The following is a 21,127-nucleotide window of genomic DNA, read 5'->3' on the forward strand; positions in this document are numbered from 1 at the left end:
AAGTCCATTACAAGCCCATTCTTTCACACTCCCTCAAAAGATGACACATGTTGATCTCCCATAAGCCCTCAATACCCAATGCATCATCTAATTGGAGAGTCAACTCTTCCTTGTGAAAATTCAAAAATGCCCTTCCCAAAAAGATTGGTCAAACCAAAAAGGTTCTTAGGTCTTTGGTAATAATTTATAAAGTTGAGAGAACTTCCAATCATACCCTCAAAAGGTGGGAATCTTCAAGTACATACATGGAGTTCTCCCATTGGTCCATTTCAAAAATATACTTCCACCCTTACTTTATGTGTTATTTACAAATGAACCAAGGTCTATTTTTCACCTACCACTTCACCTTTACACATGTCATTCTCCTACACATCCTCCCAAAAGTACTTTTGTTCTCCCATTGGTCCATTTTAAAAATATATTTCCACCCTTGCTTTATGTGTTATTTACAAATGAACCAAGGTCTACTTTTCACCTACCACTCCACCTTTACACATGTCACTCCCTTATTCACATTCCCAAAAGTGCTTTTGTTCTCTCACCTCTATTTACCAAAAAACCAATGACCAAATAATGCTTTTAGGATTTCTTCACAAATGTCATCTTTGCCCTCAAACAAATAAAAAATCCAAAAAGAAATGACCTAAACCTTATGTCCATTCTCATTATTTTTAGGGTTGGACCACTTTATCCCCAAAAGTTCTCCAAAAGCTCTATAAATACCCTCATTTTTTATGAACAATTCATGCTCTCAAGCCACCTTCTCCCAACCTAAAACTCTACCAAAATCTCTACTCATCTCTCATCTCTCATCTCTCAACCTTCAACTCTCTCAACCCTTAACTACATCCTTCAACTCTCAAGTTTATCTCTTAAGCTCAAGTTCATTCAAGACTTCCAAGGGGACAAGGTGGGATAATAGTTGTTTATTTATTTTATTTTTTTTAACTTGCATCTTCGTCTTCTATCCCTCTCTTTTTCTTTTTAGAAACCTTTAGGATGTAATGGACAACCCTCCTTCATCCCGAGTAGATTGAACCTCAACCTTGGGCATGGAATGTTTGAGGCGATTTGGTTGAAAGAATGGAGGTTGAAGCCCTTCTTTGCCCATTCTCATATCATGCATCGTAATGTACACTATGCACACACATCACACATGCTTGGCTATGATGAAGAAATGTGTAACTCTCTTGATGGGGTTAAAATACTAAGTTTCTAGTTAAGCATGCATGCATTAAGGTTATAGATTTAAGAGAACTCCATTCATGGAACTTCTCTAAAATCCTAAACCAACATCCCAACTCATGTAAAGGTGTGTTGACTCCATAGAATATCTTCTCCCATAAGATATGTCTTATGTCAACACCAACATCAAATCCTCTTTCAAAGAGGTACATACACACTATGTGCACCCACCCACTTCATGCATCTCATGCATTTTCTTTGTCATGTTAATCATTTCAAAAATGGTCAAATCTAAAGATAACCACCATAGGTGGAGAGAATGGGGTGCTTAACACCTTCCCTATTCTCTAACCGAATCCACTTACATAGATCTTAGGTAGACCATACCTTTTCCATGAATGAGAGTCACTACAATGCCATGAAAAAAATAGTTTTTCAAAAAATTGATTCGGGTGCCCATTCACACCTATTTCCAAAAAAGAGTGGTGGCGACTCCAAACAATGTAGCATAGATGTTCAAAGATGAACATTCTCATGTCTACAAGACCCATCAACAAAGTGAACCTCCTTATGAGTAGTAGGAAAAATGAGATAAATAAAATTATTAGACTCACCGATCATGTGATTAGAGGCACTAGAATCAATTACCCAAGTCAGAGGAGCAGAGCCAGACTGAGAGGCATGAAAAACAGAAGAGTTACCTGGAGGTGCGGTAACAGATGCGACTATTGAGGATGAGAGAGTCTGAGCTTGGAGCTGATCCCGTACAATAGTTGTAATCTGCGTCTGTAGGTATTGCAAATCAATAGTTCCAAGGGACGCAGGTTCAACAGAAGTAGATTCCACAACAGCAGTACGGGACTATCCCCCAAAAGATCTCAACAGGTGGGGATAGAGTTGAAAACAACGGGCTTTCTCATGTCCAATCTTCCCACAGTGGCTACACGTAAGACCATTACCTTTACCACGTCCATGGCTTCCACGACCTTGATTCCCAGATACTTGAGTACGGGAGTTAGAGAAACCCGAATTGACCGCGAAAGCCATCTGATCTGTATCTAAAGCAGAGATAATGATAGAAAACTGAATCTAAGAGGGAACGACACGACGACAACGCTTATCACTATCAATGGTCGCAAATGTCTCAAATAAGGACGGTAGAGGCGTGGTATTAAGAATTTGAGTCTGCAGTGCTTCAAACTCAGGGCGTAGACCCATGAGGAACTGATATATCTAATGACGAGCAATTCTCTTGACTACATACTCGGCTGCCTCAACAGACAACTCAGTCATAGACTCATAGTGCAAGAGTTCCTCCCATCGAGACTGAAGGAATCCAAAGTAAGCAGCAACACTCTGATTTCCCTGTGTAGCCTGAGCAATATCCCGGTAAAGTTCATAAATTCGGGAGTCATTACGAGCATGTGCATATGTTTGAGTGAGAGATGTCTACAAAGAAGAGACAGTTTCATGATACATAAACATAGTGTAGATGCGTTGCTCCATGGAATTAAATAACCATCCAAGAATGATGCAGTTATCAATTTTTCATTGTTCAAATTTTGGATCAGTGAGGGATGGCTTAGGAATAACACCTGACAACCAACCAGATTTGCCTCTACTACCCAAATAGAGGCGTACAGACCTAGACCAGGACTGAAAGTTACGACCATCTAATGGTGCATTGGTTATACGCTGGACTGAGAAATTTGCCCCAAGAGTTGTGGTAGAATCCTTAGTCTCGTGAGGCGTTATCATTGCAACTATGAACAGGAAAGAACTTTGGATTGAAGGAAGATCTCCTGTTTAGTATTGTCGAAGGTCAGATAGTGCACAACTGCTTACTGTTGAAATTCAAAGAAAAAAAATAAATGCTCCTTGTTGCTGTCAAAGAAAGCCACAAAATAATATTTACGTACAACCTTAGAGCTATTGTAGAACTGATCGTAAGGGTAGTTAAGGTCTAATGGGCTGATCTCAAGGGTTGTTCAGGGTCTGGAGACTGATCGAAGGACTGTTTGCAGCCTGATGTCTGATCGTAAGGCTTGAATAGAACATATAAACAGATTGCAAGGCTGCAATCTCTGTCTACTTGCATCGCAGGCTTGTTTATGATCATATAATCTGATCGCAGGCAGGTTTTAGGGCATAAAACATGATCGCAGGTTTCCTAATGTCCTGTAGATGTGGTCACAGATTGGATTTGGAGCATACAACCTGATCGCAGGTTTGCTAAGGACCTGGAAGTATGGTCACAGACGTGATTTAGGCCATACAACCTGATCGCAGGCTGTTGCAGGTCGTAAAACCTGATCGCAGGTTTGTTAATGACCAAGAGTTAGGATCACAGACTTGATTCAAGCCATACAACCTGATCGCAGGTTGTTTAGAGCAAAAAACCTGATCGCAGATTTGATCGTAAATTTTTTTTTTTTTTTTTTTTTTTTTTTAGAAGAAAAGAAACGAAGATGGAGGCTCTGATACCAAGAAGAGTTTTAGAAGAGAAAAGAAAAACCTTACTCCATAATTAGAGCTTGGCATATATATAATCAATAATGAAGGATTAGTCATAAATGCCCTTACAAATAAATAAAGAAATAAGAAGAAATAAACTAATATTAGTAAAACTAGAACTAACTATTCTAATATTTCCAATACAAAGACAACATATTAACAACAGTGAGATTTTCCTGGGCACATCCTCTTGGCATCAACCTCAAAGGCTCAAACTAACTGAAGAAAGCTAAATATTTAATAGATGTTTTATCAGTAACCCTAGTCAGACAAGAGGGGAGGAGCTCTCAAGAAAATTTCACTACTAGAAATCTAGACTTAAGAGACGTTCAAAGACAACATATTAACAACGGTGAGATTTTCCTGGACACATCCACTTGGCATCAACCTCAAAGGCTCAAACTAACTGAACAAAGCTAAATATTTAATAGATGTTTTATCAGTAACCCTAGTCAGACAAGAGGTGAGGAGCTCTTAGTGATGACCAAGACATAGTTTTTGAAAATCTTTAGATGCAAACAGTGATGATGAAGGCATAGTTTTTGAAGATCTTCTATGATATGTACAATTAGCTAATCATAATGAAACAAGATTACATGCTCTTCTGCAAGATCACAAGATGGGAGGAGGCATTAGTGATGACCAAGGCATAGTTTTGTATCTTTTATAATATGTGTAGTTGGTTAATCCAAATGAAGCGGAACAACATGTTATGGCAAGGTCTCAAGATACTTCAGACCTTTCTCTTGGGTCCTTTGGCCATTGGGTTTTACTCCCTATTATATAATGTGCAAGTTGGAAGGTCGAAAGGTTCTTAAAGATTCACAAATACCCATCACATCATTATCATATCTACATTCGATACTGGTTTTTACTCACTATTATAAATAGGGTTCAGAGTTTCTTTTAATCTCAAAAAATGTCTTAGTCAAGAAGTGACATCCCAAGAGTGAAACGACAAGAATGACGGTATGTCTTAAATTGTCTAGTACTGTCTTGGTTGTGTTGGCTTAGAAGAATTTTATAATAGAAAATTCAAGTCTCATAATAAGAGCTTGATATATATTTATAACCCATAATAAGGGAATGGACATAAATGCCCTTACACAGAAAGAAGAGAAATAATATAAAGAAACTGATATAAGTCAAATAACTATCTTAATATTTTCAATACTCCCCCTCAAACTGGGACAAATATATCAACTAGGCCCAGCTTGGCAAGATGAGAGTTTGTGACAGAAGGTCCAATAGACTTTGTAAGCATATCGGCCAGTTAATCTGAAGAAGAGACAAAGATTGTCTTAAGTGCACCAAATCAAACTTTCTCCCTGAGAAAGTGAACATCAACTTCGATGTGCTTAGTCCTTTCGTGAAAGATTGAGTCAGATGCAAGCATGATAGTAGACTTATTGTTACAAAACAACGAGAAGGAAACAACAGTAGGAAATCCCAACTCTGTTAGCAAAGATTTAAGCCAAAGAAGCTCACATGTGCATCATCTCTAGTTACAATAATATCATCCACATAAACCAAGACAATGGTATTACGGCCATCTACTCCTCGTCGAATAAAGCAAGTATGGTCAAAGTGGCATCTGAAAAATCCCATAAATAGAATGACCTCAGAGAAACGCTGGAACCAGGCTCGCAAAGATTGTTTTAGGCCATACAGAGATTTGAGAAGACGACATACTTGCCTAGAATACTCCCCCTGAAGACGAAACCCAGGAGGAGGGGTCCATATAAATGACCTCTGTCAGATCACCATTTAAAAAGGCATTCTTCACATCAAGCTGGTGAAGAAGCCATGAATAACAGGTCGATAAAGAGATAAGTAAACAAGCAGTAGACAGTTTGGTTACAGGGGCAAGTGTGGCTCCAAAATCTTTTCTCGGAGTCTACGTAAATCACTTAGCAACGAGACGAGCCTTGTAGCGATCAACAGTACCATCTGCAAGATACTTGACTGTGAAAACCCATTTACAACCAACAGTCCACTCCCCAAAGGGAAGAGAAACAAGTTCCCAGGTGTGATTCTTCTGCAATGCATCCATCTCAGTAGTCATGGCTCTAATCCACATAAGATCACGTAAAGCCTCAGATACAGACCGAGGAACCCGAATAGAATTTGTGGTGGCAAGATAGACTCGATAGGAAGGAGAAAAACCTTGATAGAAAACAAACTGGGCGAGAGGGTGATCAGTAACACACCCTCGCTTACCTTTGCGAAGTGCAATAGATAAGTGAGAGTCAGAAATAGAAGGAATAGGTGTAAATGTAGAAGGGGGTATACCTAAGTCCAAGGAGAAGATTGACAAAGCCTGAGAAGGGGGAGGGCGACGAGAGTAAACCTACAACGGCAACGAATATGAAGATAGAGAGAAAATTGGAGATAGTAGCATTATAAGAGAAAAATCCTGCAAAGAAAAAAAGTCCTGCAAAAAAGATGAAGCACAAAAATATTGAACATTTTCAAAAAATGTGACATCTAGGGAATGAATAATACGATGAGAGAGGGGATCATAGCACTGATACCCCTTTGACATAATTGAGTAACCCAAGAAAACAAAACGGGTAGCTTGGTCATCTAATTTGGTGCGATGGGGAGTTCTATCCTGAAAAAAGCAGGTACACCCAAAAGATCTAGGTGTAATAAGAAACAGAATGCTATCAGGTCGAAGAACATGAAGAAGCACCTATCCCTTGGAACACGATTCAAGAGTAAAGCAACAGTAAGAACTGTCATATTCCAATATGACTTAGGAACATGCATCCCTCGCAGAAGGCAACGGACGATGTTTATGAGGTGGCTATTCTTACGTTCTACCATCCCGTTTTGCTTAGGAGTGTATGGGCAAGTTAACTGATGAAACATACCACGCTCATAGAGATAGGATCGAATCCCATTAGAAATATATTCCCCGTCATTATCTGTTCTAAGGGATTTGATGGTAATATTGTATTGAGTTTGAATCATTTTAAGAAAATTAAAAAGAATAGGGAGTACCTCATAGTGAAAACGCATTAAATAAACCCAAGCACAATGAGAATAGTCATCAATAAAAGTAACATAATATCTATGACCATTAAAAGAAGTAATAGGGGAAGGCCCGCATACATCACAATGAACCAAATCAAAAATAGCATTAAATCTATGCATGTGAGGAATATAAGAGGTACGTGTGTGTTTAGAAAGCTAACACACAGAATACTGATATTTGTGTCCACTACAAGATTTTTTTTTAAGGTAGGAAATAATGAACATAAGTGATGAAAATTAACATGTCCTAAGCGAGTATGCCATAAGTCTAAAGTTTGAAAAGAAAAATTATGATTCCTAATGAGTGGGAGCACAGAAGCTGGGGCAGCAGTAGGTGGAGTTTCAAACAGGTACAACCCATCCCTCTCATATCCCTTGCCAAAAATCATCCTCGAAGTCAAGTCCTGAAAGACACAGTGAGTAGGAAAAAATGTTACAGAACAATTAAGAAATTTTGTAATACTACTCACAGACATAAGATTAAGAGATAAGTGTGGAAGATGGAGAAAAAAATCAAAAAGAAAACCAGGGGATAGAGAGATAGTACCCTTACTGTGAATAGGGGTAAGAGACCCATCAGCAAGGCAAACCTCTTTATGAATTGTAGGAAAAATTGAAGAAATAAAATGATTGAAGTCACCGGTCATGTGATCAGAGGCACTAGAATCAATGACCCAGGTCAGAGCAGAGCCAAACTGAGTGGCATAAAATGCAGAAGGGGTACCTGGAAGAGTGGTAATAGATGCGACTGTCGAGGATGGGGGAGTCTGAGCCTGGAGCTAATCCCATACAATCGTTGTAATCTGTGTCTGAAGATGTTGCAAATCAATAGTACCAAGGGAAACATGATCAACGGAGGTAGATTCCACAACAGCAGTACGAGATTGTCCCCCAAAAGATCTCAATAAGTGGGGATAGAGTTGAAAACAACGGGCTTTCTTATGACCAATCTTCCCACAATGACTACACGTAAGACCACTTCCTTTACCACACCCACGGCTACCACAACTTCGATTCCTGGATCTTTGAGTACGAGAGTTAAAAAAACCCCAATTGGCCACAAGAGCCATCTGATCTGTATCTGGGGTAGAGATAATGACAAAAGACTGAGTCTGAGACGGATCAACACGGCAACGACGCTCATCGCTATCAATAGTCGCAAATGTCTCAAATAAGGAAGGTAGAGGAATGGTATTAAGGATTTGGGTCCACAGTGCCTCAAACTCAGGTTGTAAACCCATGAGGAACTGATATGTCTGATGTCGAGCAATCCTTTTAACCACATACCCGACTGTCTCTACAGATAACTCAGCCAAAGACTCATAATGAGAGAGTTTCTCCCATCAGAACTAAAGGAATCCAAAATAATCTACAACACTCTGATTTCCTTGGGTAGCCTAAGTAATATCCTAGTAAAGTTCATAAATCCTCGAGTCATTGCGAGCATGTGCATATGTCTGAGTGAGAGCTGACCACAAAGTGGAGACAGTCTCATAATACATAAACATAGTGTAGATGCGTTGCTCCATGGAATTGAATAACCATCCAAGAATGGTGCAATTATCGATTTCCCATTGTTCAAATTTAAGATTAGTAAAGGGTGGCTTAGGAATAATGCCTAACAACCAACCAAATTTTCCTCTACTACCCAAATAAAGTCGCATAGACCAATTCCAGCTCTAAAAGTTACACCCATCTAATGATGCATTGGTTAGACGTTGGACTGAGAAATTAGCCCCAAGGGTTGTGGTAGAGCCCTTAGTCTCGTGAATCGTCATTGCACACTATGAACAGGAATAAACTTTGGATTGAAAGGAGATCTCCCGTATTAGTACTGTCTAAGGCCAGATAATCCTACTAATTGTTGTCGGCAACACCAAAAAAAAAAAAAAAAACTTCTACTGTTGTCGTGAGGTTGAACCAACCAAAGTAAAGATATCGTAGGTTACAAAAACGACCCCTGTTGCTGTCGCAAGTCTTCACACAACCTTAGAAGTATTATAGGGCTGATCGCCAATCACCCAACAACTGCGTGCTGCTGTCGTAGAGCAGTTCAGGCCCTCTAGGGTTGATCGAAATGTACACAACAACTGGCTACTGTTGTATGTTGCTGTCGCAAGTCGTGAAGAGCCAATAGGCTGAAGGTAAGCGAGATTCAGACCAAGTGCTGCTATCGTAGGAATTATATGGGCCTAGAGGCTAATCGCAGGTCAAATTTCAGACCTGTATGAGCCTACTGCTGCTATCGCAGGTCAGATTCAGACCTGTCTGAGCCTACTACTGCTGTCGTAGGTCAGATTCAGACAGGGCATATATATCTGATCGCATGTGAGATTTAGGCCTATAGAGATCACTTTAGGGTACTATAGGGCATGTAGATCTAATCGCAAGTGAGATTCAGACCTATTGATGTTGTCGCAGGTGAGATTAAGACCTATTACTATTGTCGTAGGTGAGATTCAGGCCTACTGTTGCTGTCGCAGGGGATTATATGGGCCTAGAGGTTGATCGCAGGTCAAATTCAAACCTGTATGAGCTTGCTACTGCTGTCGAAGAGAAGTGTATAAGCCTGAAGATTGATCGCAACTCAGATATCTATAGGATTGATTGACTTGCACCCAACAACTCAAGGGTTAATTGCCAAGAGAAACCCTAACGTAGGGTAAAAAAATTTTCATAGCCCAAATCTCTATTGCAGCATGTGAAAGGCTAATAAAGTCTTTGTCGCAACATACGATTAAGAAAACATGAATCAAAGGAGAAAAGGACCCCCGAAGGGGAGAAACTCCGGATGAGACTACTGCTAGATTTAGTGAATGAAGGAAGTAGGGAAACGAGGAAGAACGGAGAGGGGTTGTATTTGGCTCTGATACCAAGAAGAATTTTAGACTAGAAAACTCAAGTCTCATAATGAAAGCTTGGTACATATTTATAACCCATAATAAGAGAATGGACATAAATGCCCTTACACAGAAAGAAGAAAAATAATATAAATAAACTGATATAACTCAAACTAGAACTAACTATCCTAATATCTCCAATAGGCTTAAGTATTGGGCCCACACGGCATTAAATAAGAACTCTAACACTCCCCCTCAAACTGGAGTATACAAATCTGACATGCCCAACTTGGTACAAAAAGTAAGAAAGGAAATCCTAGACAATGGTTTTGTGAGAACATCTCCCAACTGATTTTCTGACTTGATATAGGAAATAGATATCTTCTTAGCCATCACCATATCACGAATAAAGTGGCAATCAACCTCAATGTGCTTGGTTCTCTCATGGAATACTAGATTACTAGCTATATAACTAGCAGAATGATTATCACAATACATAGGCAAAGGAGTAGGAACTTCAATCCCCATCTCCTTTAGAAGACTTTGAACCCAGAACATCTCACATGCAATATGTGTCATCACTCTGTATTCTGCTTCAGTACTAGAACGGACTACAACTTGTTGTTTTTTACTGCGCAAGTTGCCAAATTACCTCCCATGAAGGTACAATACCTAGAAGTAGATCTACAATCAATCCGACTCCCTGCCCAATCAACATCTGAGAAGCCAATAATGAATATAAGAGTGAAGGTCTCTATAATAATCCTTTGCGCGATAGTATCCTAAACATAGCATCCCAATGAGTCTGTTATGGGACATGCATAAATTGGCTAACTACTCCCACAACAAAAATAATATCTGGGAGAGTGACAGTTAGGTAGATTAGTTAGCTAACTAACATACAGTAACACCCTGCATCAGAATAAATCTCCCCATGTTCAAAATCAAGCTTAAAAGTGGGATCCATAGGAGTATCAACTGGCTTAGAACCCAAAGTACCAATCTCAGATATCAAGTCCAAAACATACTTCCTCTAAAACAAACTAATACCTTTTTTGGAGCAAGTTACTTCAATATCCAAGAAGTAGCAAAGAAGACCCAAGTCTTTAGTGTGAAACTATTTGGTTAGATGAGTCTTCAAATCTGATATACCATTAGGATCACTTCCAGTGATGATATCGTTTACATAAACTATGAACACAATAATTCCACCAAAAGAATACCTCACAAACACTAAATGATCAGAAGTAGATCTAGCAAATCATAGGCGAGAACAACTCAGCTAAATTTATTAAACCAATCTCTATGTGACTGTTTCAGCCCATAGATTGTCTTCACTAAGAGACACACTAGTCCAATCTTACCAGAGGCAACATATTCAAGTGGTTGCTCCATATATACCTCCTCTTAAGAGTCTCCATCTAAAAAAACATCTTTAATATCAAACTGATATTAAGGCCAAGCATAACACATTGCAACAAAAATAAGAACTCTAACAGAGTTTAGGCAAGCCACTGGAGAGAAAGTCTTACTATAATCAACCCCATAAGTTTGTGTGTAACCCTTGGCTACTAGACAAACTTTCAACCTCTCAACAGATCCATCAGGAAGATATTTGATTGTATACACCTATCTACACCCCACAGCCTGCTTCCCAAGTGGAAGCGGAGATAGATTATAAGTATGATTATGAAAAAGTGCTGCAATCTCCTCATCCATTGTTATTTTCCACCCAGAAGAGGATAATGCCTGCGTATAGGAAGTAGGAATAGAAATAGCAGACAAGGAAAGTGCAAATTGGCAAAATGAAGGTGACATCCGATGAAAAGACAAAATCAGCTATTGGGTGCTTGCTGCAAAATCTAATACATTTCTGTAAAGCAATAGAAAGATCACTAAAGGTAGAAGTAGATGTTCGTGGATGTGGAGGAACCTCAAGTGAAGCTGATAATGGATTTGGGGTTGACAGAGAAGATAAAAGTGCTCAAAAACGAATACATTGATAGTAGAAGGATCATATGCAGGAAGAATTGGAAGCTCGAGAGAGGAGAAACTGTAGGAGGTAGCTCCCCCTGACAAAGACACAAGATCCAAATCAAATGAGGTACCGGCAGAAGAAAAATAAGTTGTAACCTCAAAGAATGTCATATCAGCACTTACATAGTAGCGTTAAAGGACAGGACAATAACACCTATACCTTTTCTGTCTACGAGAGTAACTCAAAAATACACATTTCATGGATCTTGGAAAAAGTTAATCCAACTAAAGCTCAAATGAGTAAACAAAGCAAACATAATCAAACACTCTAGGAGGAACAGCAAAAGCATGAACTTGAGAATAAACCAGAGAGAGTGATTGACCATTTAAAATTGATGATGTCATGCAATTAATAAAATGACAAGTTGTAAGGACAACATCACCCCAATAAGTCTTAAGTACATGCATCTGAAACATAATGATACGAGCAACATCAAGTAAATGACGATGTTTTTGCTCAGGAACACCATTCTGTTGAGAAGTATTAACACAACTAGTCTGATAAATAATGTCATTATCTAAACAAAAAGATTGAATAGAAGATTGCATGTATTTTAAAGCATTATTAAAACAAATAATTTTCACAAGTTTACCGAATTTGACTAAAATTTCTTTATCAAAAGTAAGCAAAATACGAGGTAATTCAGTACGATCTTTCAATAAGCAAAGTCATGTCATATGGGAATAATCATCCACAAATACCACAAAGTAATGAAAATCAGATAAACTTTATATTCTTGACGAACCCCAAATATCTGTATGAATTACATCAAAAAGACTAGAACTACCGTCATGCTTTCCCAATTAGCAAGTCTCACCTTCTAAAACTAACACTGAACTCAATTTAAGAATAATACGACATAAATTTAGGACACATGAACCAACCGATAGTGCCACTAAAGAAATGAAACAGAAGCACTCAAGGTAGAAGCAGGCACATCACGCATTAAATAGTATAATCCATCTTTCTCATGCCCCTAACCAATCATCTTCCTCGTCTTGAGATTCTAAAAGACACAATAAAAAATGAAGAAGATAACGGAACATTGCAATGATTTTGTAAGTTAACTAACAGAAAGTAGATTAAAAGAAAAATCAGGGATCAAAAGAATAGAAGATAAAGGAAGAGATGAGTTTGGAAAAATATCAAATTTCCCGACTACATTATGAGTAGACCCATCAACTAGTACAATGTAAGAATTCAGATAAAGGAAATTAGAAAATAAACAAGATATAGCAGACATGTGGGCACTACCTCTTGAATCGATGACCCAATATGAAAAAGACTTGGCAATCATAAATGTGGGATTACCTGAAGTAGCCATAGAAGTTGTGGGTGAAGTAGGTCCTACAGTCAAGGCAGTCAACTTCTAAAGAATCTCTCCCAACTGTGTGGTAAGATTAGGAAATGCAAAGCTAGATGTAGTCCAAGAAGTGGAAATGGAATTTTGATTAGGTGCCTCTTTAGCCTGATTAACCAAAACAGATTTACCCCATTTATCCCAACAAAATTGTTCAGTGTGACCAGTATAACCACAATAGGTACACTTCAAATCACCATCACGGCCTCCTCTATCACGGCCACCACGACCACGAGGAGAGTCGAATGAACCACTAGAAACTAATGTTGAAGACTCTTTGGGAGCTGTAGACGAGACACTCCCAAGAGAAGTACGTTGAAGACGAAAGAAGGCATTGGAAATAGTTGGTAAAAACTCGCTAGCAAGAATCTAACCCTTCAAAAAAGCATACTCTAGATTTAGGTTAGAAAGAAACCGTGCAACCTGAAATTCTTCCCGTTGTCTTTTCTAGGTCTCAAGGTCTGTAATCAAAGGTTGATATTGTTGAAATTCTTCCCACATACCCCGAAAAGAGCTATAATAGTCACTCAAGGATCTATCTCCTTGTTTAGTAGTGAACATCGCCTGAAATAAATCATATACCCTAGAAACGTTCTTTTCTTGAGAGTACATCTCTTGTATGGCTTGCCAGATCTATTTTGTTATATCCAAATACATCACATTGGAGGAAATAGAGGACTACATACTGGTCTACAACCATCTAATAACTAGGGAATTATCATTTTGCCAATCTTCACACCGTTTGTCATTCCGGGGAGATGGATCCCCAATCAAAACCTTGATTTCTTCTCTTAACACAAAGGAATACTTGCATGGAGTGTGACCATGGGAGCTAATTAGTGTCATTGAACTTGATAGAGTTGATCTAAGTACCAACACCATCAAAAATCCCCAAATTTATCATCCGGGGAAGAGTAAACTAAAAATCTGCACAAAGATAAAAAAAAAAAAAATCTCAAACAAATATAAAGTATCCCTTGGGATATTCTATGATATGCGACTAAGGTTGAGAGGCCAACGAAATAATGATCAAAATAAAATTGCAAAACCCAAACTGAGATCCAGGCAAAATTTCAAACTATTGATCGAGAAGTCGATTTTTTTTGCAAAAAACATTGTTCACGCAAAAATATTGTTCACGGAGCATTGTTCACCCAGAAAACAATGTTTATAAGCACTGTTCACAAGCACTACTTACGTGGCACTGTTCACACAACACTATTCACAAAAAAAAAAAATTAACTGAATTTTAGGCTTCAAAATTGTCCACCAATTCCCCAATCATTCAAAGGCACTTTAAAAACACAAAAGGGAAGAAAAAAGAGAAATAAAACAGATCTAAAGGGAAGATAAGCATTTAGGTGGAAACAAACAAACATCAAACACCTAATCCCTTTTTGGAACCAAGGCCTTAGGGTTTGGAAGTACTGGATTGAAGTGGGAAAAGAAAGGGATTAAAAAAAAGGGCAGCAAAGAAGAGAAATCAAGTAAATCTAGAGGTAGAAGTGTTCTGATACAATGTTAGAAGATTAGAGTTAAGAAGAGAATGAAGAACATAAAGAAGAGAATGAGTAGGTCACTCACAATGGGTTCAATCTCTCTTCTATATTAAAAACATGTGGTTGGTTGTGTGGGCTTAAGTATTGGGCCCACACGACATTGAATAAGAACTCTAACAAAAACATACCTCAAGATAGAGATTTTAAACCACTCAAATAGAGACTAATAACTTCAATGGTTCAAGTCAGTTGGGATTCTAGAATTCAATGTAATAGAAATTAAATCAATCTTTCTTTCTAGATTTTAAATTTTAAGAACTTCTATAGACCTTACGCTATGAAAAGAGATTCTATTAGCATAATTAGGACCAAAGATCTAGAAGACTTATCTTAGAAGCTCTCTACTAAAGAGATTGTTGGATGGTGGACAATTTTTTTTTTTTTTTTTTTTTTGCAGACCTTTAGAAAAGCCATAGCGAACTCTCATTTTTTTCTGAAGAGTAGTTGTAGGAAACTCTCTTCCATGGTTATTGCTATATTTACTAATACATATCAATACAATCAACTCAAATATCACAAAGAAAAAAGGAAGAAAAAAATTCTCTACAAGGATAGTTTATCTAAATCCGTTTTTATACATTGGGAACTCGGTTCTTACGTTTTTTCATATATCTTCTATGAATGAAACTTTCATCATCAAAAGAAAATTGTTAAGTGAGAAACACTAAATCCACCTACCTGGACCATAATAATAGGACCTCCATTACTATAAAGAAGTGGAGCTATCTTAGGAAGAAAGACACCCCACCATCTTGCAACCTGTGACAAGTCATAACGGATAAGTGCAGTCTACTATAAGCAATCTACCCAAAAAAACAAACAGGTATGAATGTTATAACAAAATGGGTTAAACATGGTAGCCTTTAAAAACCATGTATACAAATAAATCCAAGAAAATATATGTTTCAATCATTTCATTGTAATTAAATGCAAAAAATGATTAAGTAGAAACATACTCCAAAAATGAGTGACCATTTAAAAAATATACTAAAATCATCATATTATTCAACAAGTCACCTAACAAGATGGAAAAGGGTTACTCTTGATGTGTACAGGAACATTCCCAACACACGAAGTTAATATACTAGCAGTTAAGTTGTGGAAGTTATGGAAGAACGAGTTCTCACTATGTGAACACTTGACTTTTAAACCCTAAAGACAATATAATGTCCTAAGGGATTCTCCCCAGGGACCTAAGACAGAAACTATTCCTCTTAGATAATCATGACCTTGTTTGGATCATTAGAAACACAAGGAACATAGTTGACAAAAAATCCCAATAATGCAAGAAAAGGGAAATCAAAACCATGCATCTTTACCCTCTTTTTTGCACCCAATTTTTAAGAAAGCAAAGTAAGCCAAGAAACAACAGAAGTACAATGATCTTCTTACTTGCAATGACAATCACTTGTGTATGGTTATTGTGTGCTTGAATATGGGTCATCTTTCTTGTGAGTGCGAACTTGTTGCAACAAAGGTTGTTATTGACTATTGTTACAGCCTCAATTCCTCTTCGTATTTATTGTATTATGTAGTTTAAAGAAAACTATCTTAATTTTTTTCATAAAGAAAACAATGAAATGTTGACCCACAATGGAAGCATCCCCATTGTCGGATTTAGGGTTTAGGAAGGATTTCAATGATTGGGAAATTCAGGAACTAGCATACCCATTTAAACAGCTTGAGCATACTCCAAGGGAGCCTCTTGGGATTAATAGATGGGAATGGACATGCACTAAAGGAAAATATTTTTTTGTTAAATCTATCTTCTTAGATTTGCAGAATCCTCATCTCTCTGAACCAGTTCCTAGCTACCATTTGGGGATCAAGGGTCCCCTCAAAGGTGTCTTTTTTAATATGGTTAACTTCCCATGACAAAATTCTAACAATCGATCACTTCATCAAAAGAAGGGTTTTGATGTCAAACTTTTGTTGCCTTTACAAGTCCAATGGAGAATTAGTAGACCACGTTTTATTGCATTGCTCTCTTACCTCACTTTTTTTGTCCCATTTCCTAGCTCTCTTTAATCTTAGTTGGGTGGTCGCAAGAACGGTTTATCTCTCTTCCAATGTTGGAATCAATCGCTATTCTCTAGGAGGAAGCAAATATTGTGCGGACTTCTCCCATTTGCAGTATCAATCCTCATCTCAGGAGCTCATAATTAATATTTAGAGTTGTTATTCTTTTGGTGTAAATTGTTCTTAGAATTCAAAGGTTTTTTCTTTATGGAGTTTGTTTTTAGGTAGGACTCCTTGTGTTTGAGTTAACTTCTTTTGTTGCAAGGCTAGTCACCTCGACTGCCTTTTGTACATACTCTTTTTCATTGAATAAAATTATACTTATCAAAAAAATATATATGTTGTGTGCAAGGTGGTGAATTCAGTTTGGGTGCCAATTTTGGTCAGCTTGGCAATAGCATAATTCATAGAAATGTTTCAATCAATATGAAAAATTAAGACAGTTTTCTTGGAAATGATGGAAAGATAGAGAAATCTTTTATTGAAACTGTAGAAAAGGATAAGAGGCACGAAAACACATTAATAACAACAATATGGAGTGTGGAAATGAAGATAGTGTTTCCTTACATTTTGGAGGAGGTATTTGTGATCCCATGAACAATTTTATATGAAAGTTTTAATATGCTTAAAATTTAATAAAAAAATAAGATGATATATTAAAATCTTTTTTAGCTTTGTGGGGTTATTGTTTTACTGGTATAAGCAATTTCAAGAGTTTTGGGGGTTCTGGTTTGAAGACTTCTTGTTTAGATGGGAGTTTATTTGTAGTAGGTAATTCCGTTGATATGGTTTGTTGGTTGACTGTTTGCTTTTTGTTTCTTCTGCTTTCTTTTTGTTGTTGTTTTCGTCTTGTTCTCTTTTAGAGAACTATTAGTTCTTTTTTTCAATAAATTTTTGGATATCAAAAAAATATATTTATGTAAATGAATGAATATTATGTATAATATACAAGTATTTTCTACAAGTAATTTATAGTTTATGTTTATTTTCATAAATCGATCAATATTCTTATAATATTTTCTTCAAAAAAGAACACTTATGTTCAATTTTACAATTTACCAAATATTTTCATCAAAAGCTTACTTCTTTATACCTGGAATTCAATTATTTCAATTGAAATTGGCCATTCAATGAATATTTTGCAAAATGAGTAGAAATTTTCATCGACATGTATAATAAAGGAATTGTCGGTTAAATTTCATGTCTAGAGTTGTGAAGAAGAAAATATTCCGATATATTTTGTGGAAGTAGTACAAAATTTAATATTATGGTTGTATTTTATTTGAATTTTCTAATTTGAAATAACTTTAGTATGTACAAATATGTTATGCTAGCCTAGGTGCCAAGGTGCATAAGGAACAAAGTGTTACTTGGCACCTTTCACTACATTAATCATCATGATCATTATCGTAAAAACCTTATCCAAAAAATCCCAGTTTGACCGAACATATCTTGTAATTTGTAAAAACTCCAGTGTTACTTGGCGCCTTTCACTACATTAATCCTCATGATCGTCATCATAAAAACCTTATCCCAAAATTCCCGGTTGGGCCAAACATATCTTATTCTCCGTGTACTTCTATCTAAATAATGTCTTTTGTTTATTCAAGTGTAATCATATCTGTTCTCACTACCTCAATCCATGTCCTTTTCGGTCTTCAATTAGCTCTTTTAGAACCTTCAACTTCTACTCTTTCTAACAACGGTGGTTCTCAATTTTTGTTGCACGTGGTCAAACCATCTCAATTAACTTTCCCTTAGTTTAAACATTTTAAATTTTATATCCGTTAGTCTTCCCACTCATCTATCTGAACTTCCTCATCTCTACTACACTCAATTTATAAAAAAGTTGCTTCTTGATTTATCAACATTCAACTCCATAAGGCATAGTCGGCATATATCCTCTAATCAACTTCTCATTTAAATTTGATTTAGATGCTCAATCACACAACACTCCAAAAATAGACTTCCACTTTAACCATCCAATTGTAATTCAATGCAAAAAATATCAAACATCAATCTCTCTACCCTAATGGATAATAAAAGCCTCTTAGGCCACGTTTTCTTTCATCTCCTTTTTGAAGGAAACCATTGAGATAAGGAAGACGAGCTTGGTCATGTTCTCCGAAAAATCACATGATCATGTTTCTATTAAAGATTATGATATAACTGTTGTAATTTTACATAATATATTCTTTCTTTTGGCAGGAAAGTTTCTTGATTTGAAGAATTAGCCACAAGTTAAAACCAAGAGAGGGGTTGTAATTGGTGCTGCAATTGTCAAGCAAGTAATAAAGATGTATGCTAAGCTCCCTACTTTTTAAGAATCAAAGATATGATATAAAAATATACCAATTGAATGAAAGCAGGATCTGATGATCTTAGTCTAAGTTCCGGTTCTATGGCAAGCAACCAAGCCGGGAAACCTCCCAAATCCCACTCTGCAACCAAAATATATATTTTAGTAGGAACCATCAAAAAGAAAAATGCAAGGGGAGCTGCTCACGTAAACATGAAGAAATTTTGTACCAATAAATTTGCAATTTATACTAGTGGTGAACACATAACTAGAACTCTAGTGAGCAGTTTTGGAGACAAAGGGCTTTAGAATAAAATAGAACAAAATCAAGATAAAGTATGCAAAGTGCAACCTTCGTAAGGATACAGATGGAATGGAAATGCTAGTAAAGATAAGACATAAAGTGCCAGCGAACTCTTTAAGTACCATAGAACTTTGAAAATTCAACTACATTGCGACACCTACAAACACCACCTAACCATGCTCAAGCTAAAACACTATAAACACAGTAAAATTAATAAAATATTAGAACAAATTTTAAACATATTCCTAAATGAGTAAGTTAATAGTCACCTGCACATATGTAAGGCCCAGGGCGAAGCATAACAAGAAACCCTAGCTTGTCACAAAGCTTGAGAAAGGATTCTATATCCGCAATACCTTCGAATTCCAATTCACCAGGTCTTGGTTCATGCAAATTCCAAGGAACATAAGTTTGGATTGTATTCAATCCCAATGCCTTTGCTCTCAAAAGCCTATCCTCCCAATACTGATAAATGCATCAAATTACAATAATTTCTACCACAAAAACTACAATTATAAGAACAAAACATACTAAAGAGAAAATTACTTTCAGAGTACAATTCAGATATATGTCTGGAATCAGATAAATTCAAAGAATTACTTGAGGGAGAACACGGAAATAATGCAAATCTCCTCCAATAATCTGAAATGGATGCCCATCTTTCCAAAATTTGTCGTCCCCTATTTCAAAACTTGGGGTGGTAATCTGGTGAGACTAATTCAAAATTTCAAATATTAGTATTCGATTACTAAATCTATTCTAAGCTTTTTTTTTTTTTTTCAGTTTTAAACACATTTTCTTCAAAGTGAGAAGATTAGGATTTAGAATTTAGGGTTTTGTCTGAAAAGCAGAAACATAAAGAGAAAGAGAGATTACCAGAGGTAGAGAGTTCTGAAGGTGAGAAGAGAGTGGTGGAAGAGGAGTTAAAGAAGGAAACAAAGATCCAAAAACAACAATGAAGAGAAGAAGAAAGAAAAACATTGTTGTTGTTTTTCTTGCCATTGTGAGCTTTGAAACTTTACTTGAGAAACCACTGCTCCTTGTCTTTCTCATCTATGTCTGAACTTCATTTACAATTACGAGTCTTCTTAGTCTTAAACTCAACCTCTGTTTGTTTCAAGTGACCAGGTCCTCATCAGTCAACTATTCATGTGGGCCCACCACATCATCGACAGATGAAGATCAGCGACTGTGCCCACCATTTCTAAAGATGAAGATTGAGTGGAGTCTGAACCGACCCGACCGGATTATATCCATGGTTCTTTTTAGTAGGATGTGCTCCGATTGGTTCCAGTCTAATTACTTCCGATTCGGATCAATGGTTTGGATTCAGAAAAGTATCTGATCTCATAACGTTCCAATCTAATATATTATCGGATCGGATCGGATCGGATCGGATCGGGGACAACCATGTCCCAATCCGATAAGGATTTGATACGATAAATACATTAGATAGTATACAAATTATATTATTTATTTGTCTATAAAGTTTACTAAGGTCTGGTATATCAAATCGAGTCAGGTCCCATCCATCCCCAATCCAACGTTGAGATCCAATAATAGTCCAATCAGATTGGTACCAAATCGACTCAATCCTCTCCGGACCTAATTCATTCATCTTACATTTTAATAGGGTGCCAATGGATTGAATTAGAGACGATTTGGGGCCAATCCAACAAGGATCAAATTGAACCCATAACTGATTTAACTTGAATTGGATTAGATCCTTGTTAGATAGGGTTCTTATCATATCTCATTATTAGGATCAGTTCAAATTTTATTTGGTATGCAAATTATAAATAAATTTTATATGAGTCAGGTTCAATGGTCAATAATGTAATTAAAGTGTTTTGTCCTATATGACCTAAAAGTTTTGGAATGGACTGAATTTTTTTTTTTTTTTTTTTTTTTTTTTTTTTGTAAAGATGATTTATATAGTAAAGAGATCATCCTCACAAAAAAATCAACTC

The 21,127-nt window shown here is 36.8% G+C and overlaps 1 protein-coding gene across 2 annotated transcripts in view; it reads right to left on the reverse strand.

Moving 5' to 3' along the window:
- BGAL17 (beta-galactosidase 17) overlaps positions 1 to 20,267 on the reverse strand; it is a 52,012-nt gene extending 31,745 nt beyond the window's left edge. The window contains exons 1-5 of one of the 2 annotated variants that reach the window (XM_086436608.1): positions 20,034 to 20,267; positions 19,758 to 19,862; positions 19,427 to 19,622; positions 18,907 to 18,995; positions 15,214 to 15,294 (exon numbers count right to left, since the gene is read on the reverse strand). In XM_086436608.1, the coding sequence (XP_086292734.1) occupies positions 15,214 to 15,294; positions 18,907 to 18,995; positions 19,427 to 19,622; positions 19,758 to 19,862; positions 20,034 to 20,210 (648 nt within the window). In that variant the 5' untranslated portion in view covers positions 20,211 to 20,267. Of the gene's footprint in view, positions 1 to 15,213; positions 15,295 to 18,906; positions 18,996 to 19,426; positions 19,623 to 19,757; positions 19,872 to 20,033 lie in introns of both variants that reach the window. The other variant, XM_086436599.1, reaches the window with a different exon arrangement.
- Between the last annotated feature and the right edge of the window lie 860 nt (positions 20,268 to 21,127).

Source organism: Akebia trifoliata, chromosome 1 (genome assembly GCF_017979445.1).
Source record: "Akebia trifoliata isolate Shusen 1 chromosome 1, ASM1797944v1, whole genome shotgun sequence".
Taxonomy (NCBI): domain Eukaryota; kingdom Viridiplantae; phylum Streptophyta; class Magnoliopsida; order Ranunculales; family Lardizabalaceae; genus Akebia; species Akebia trifoliata.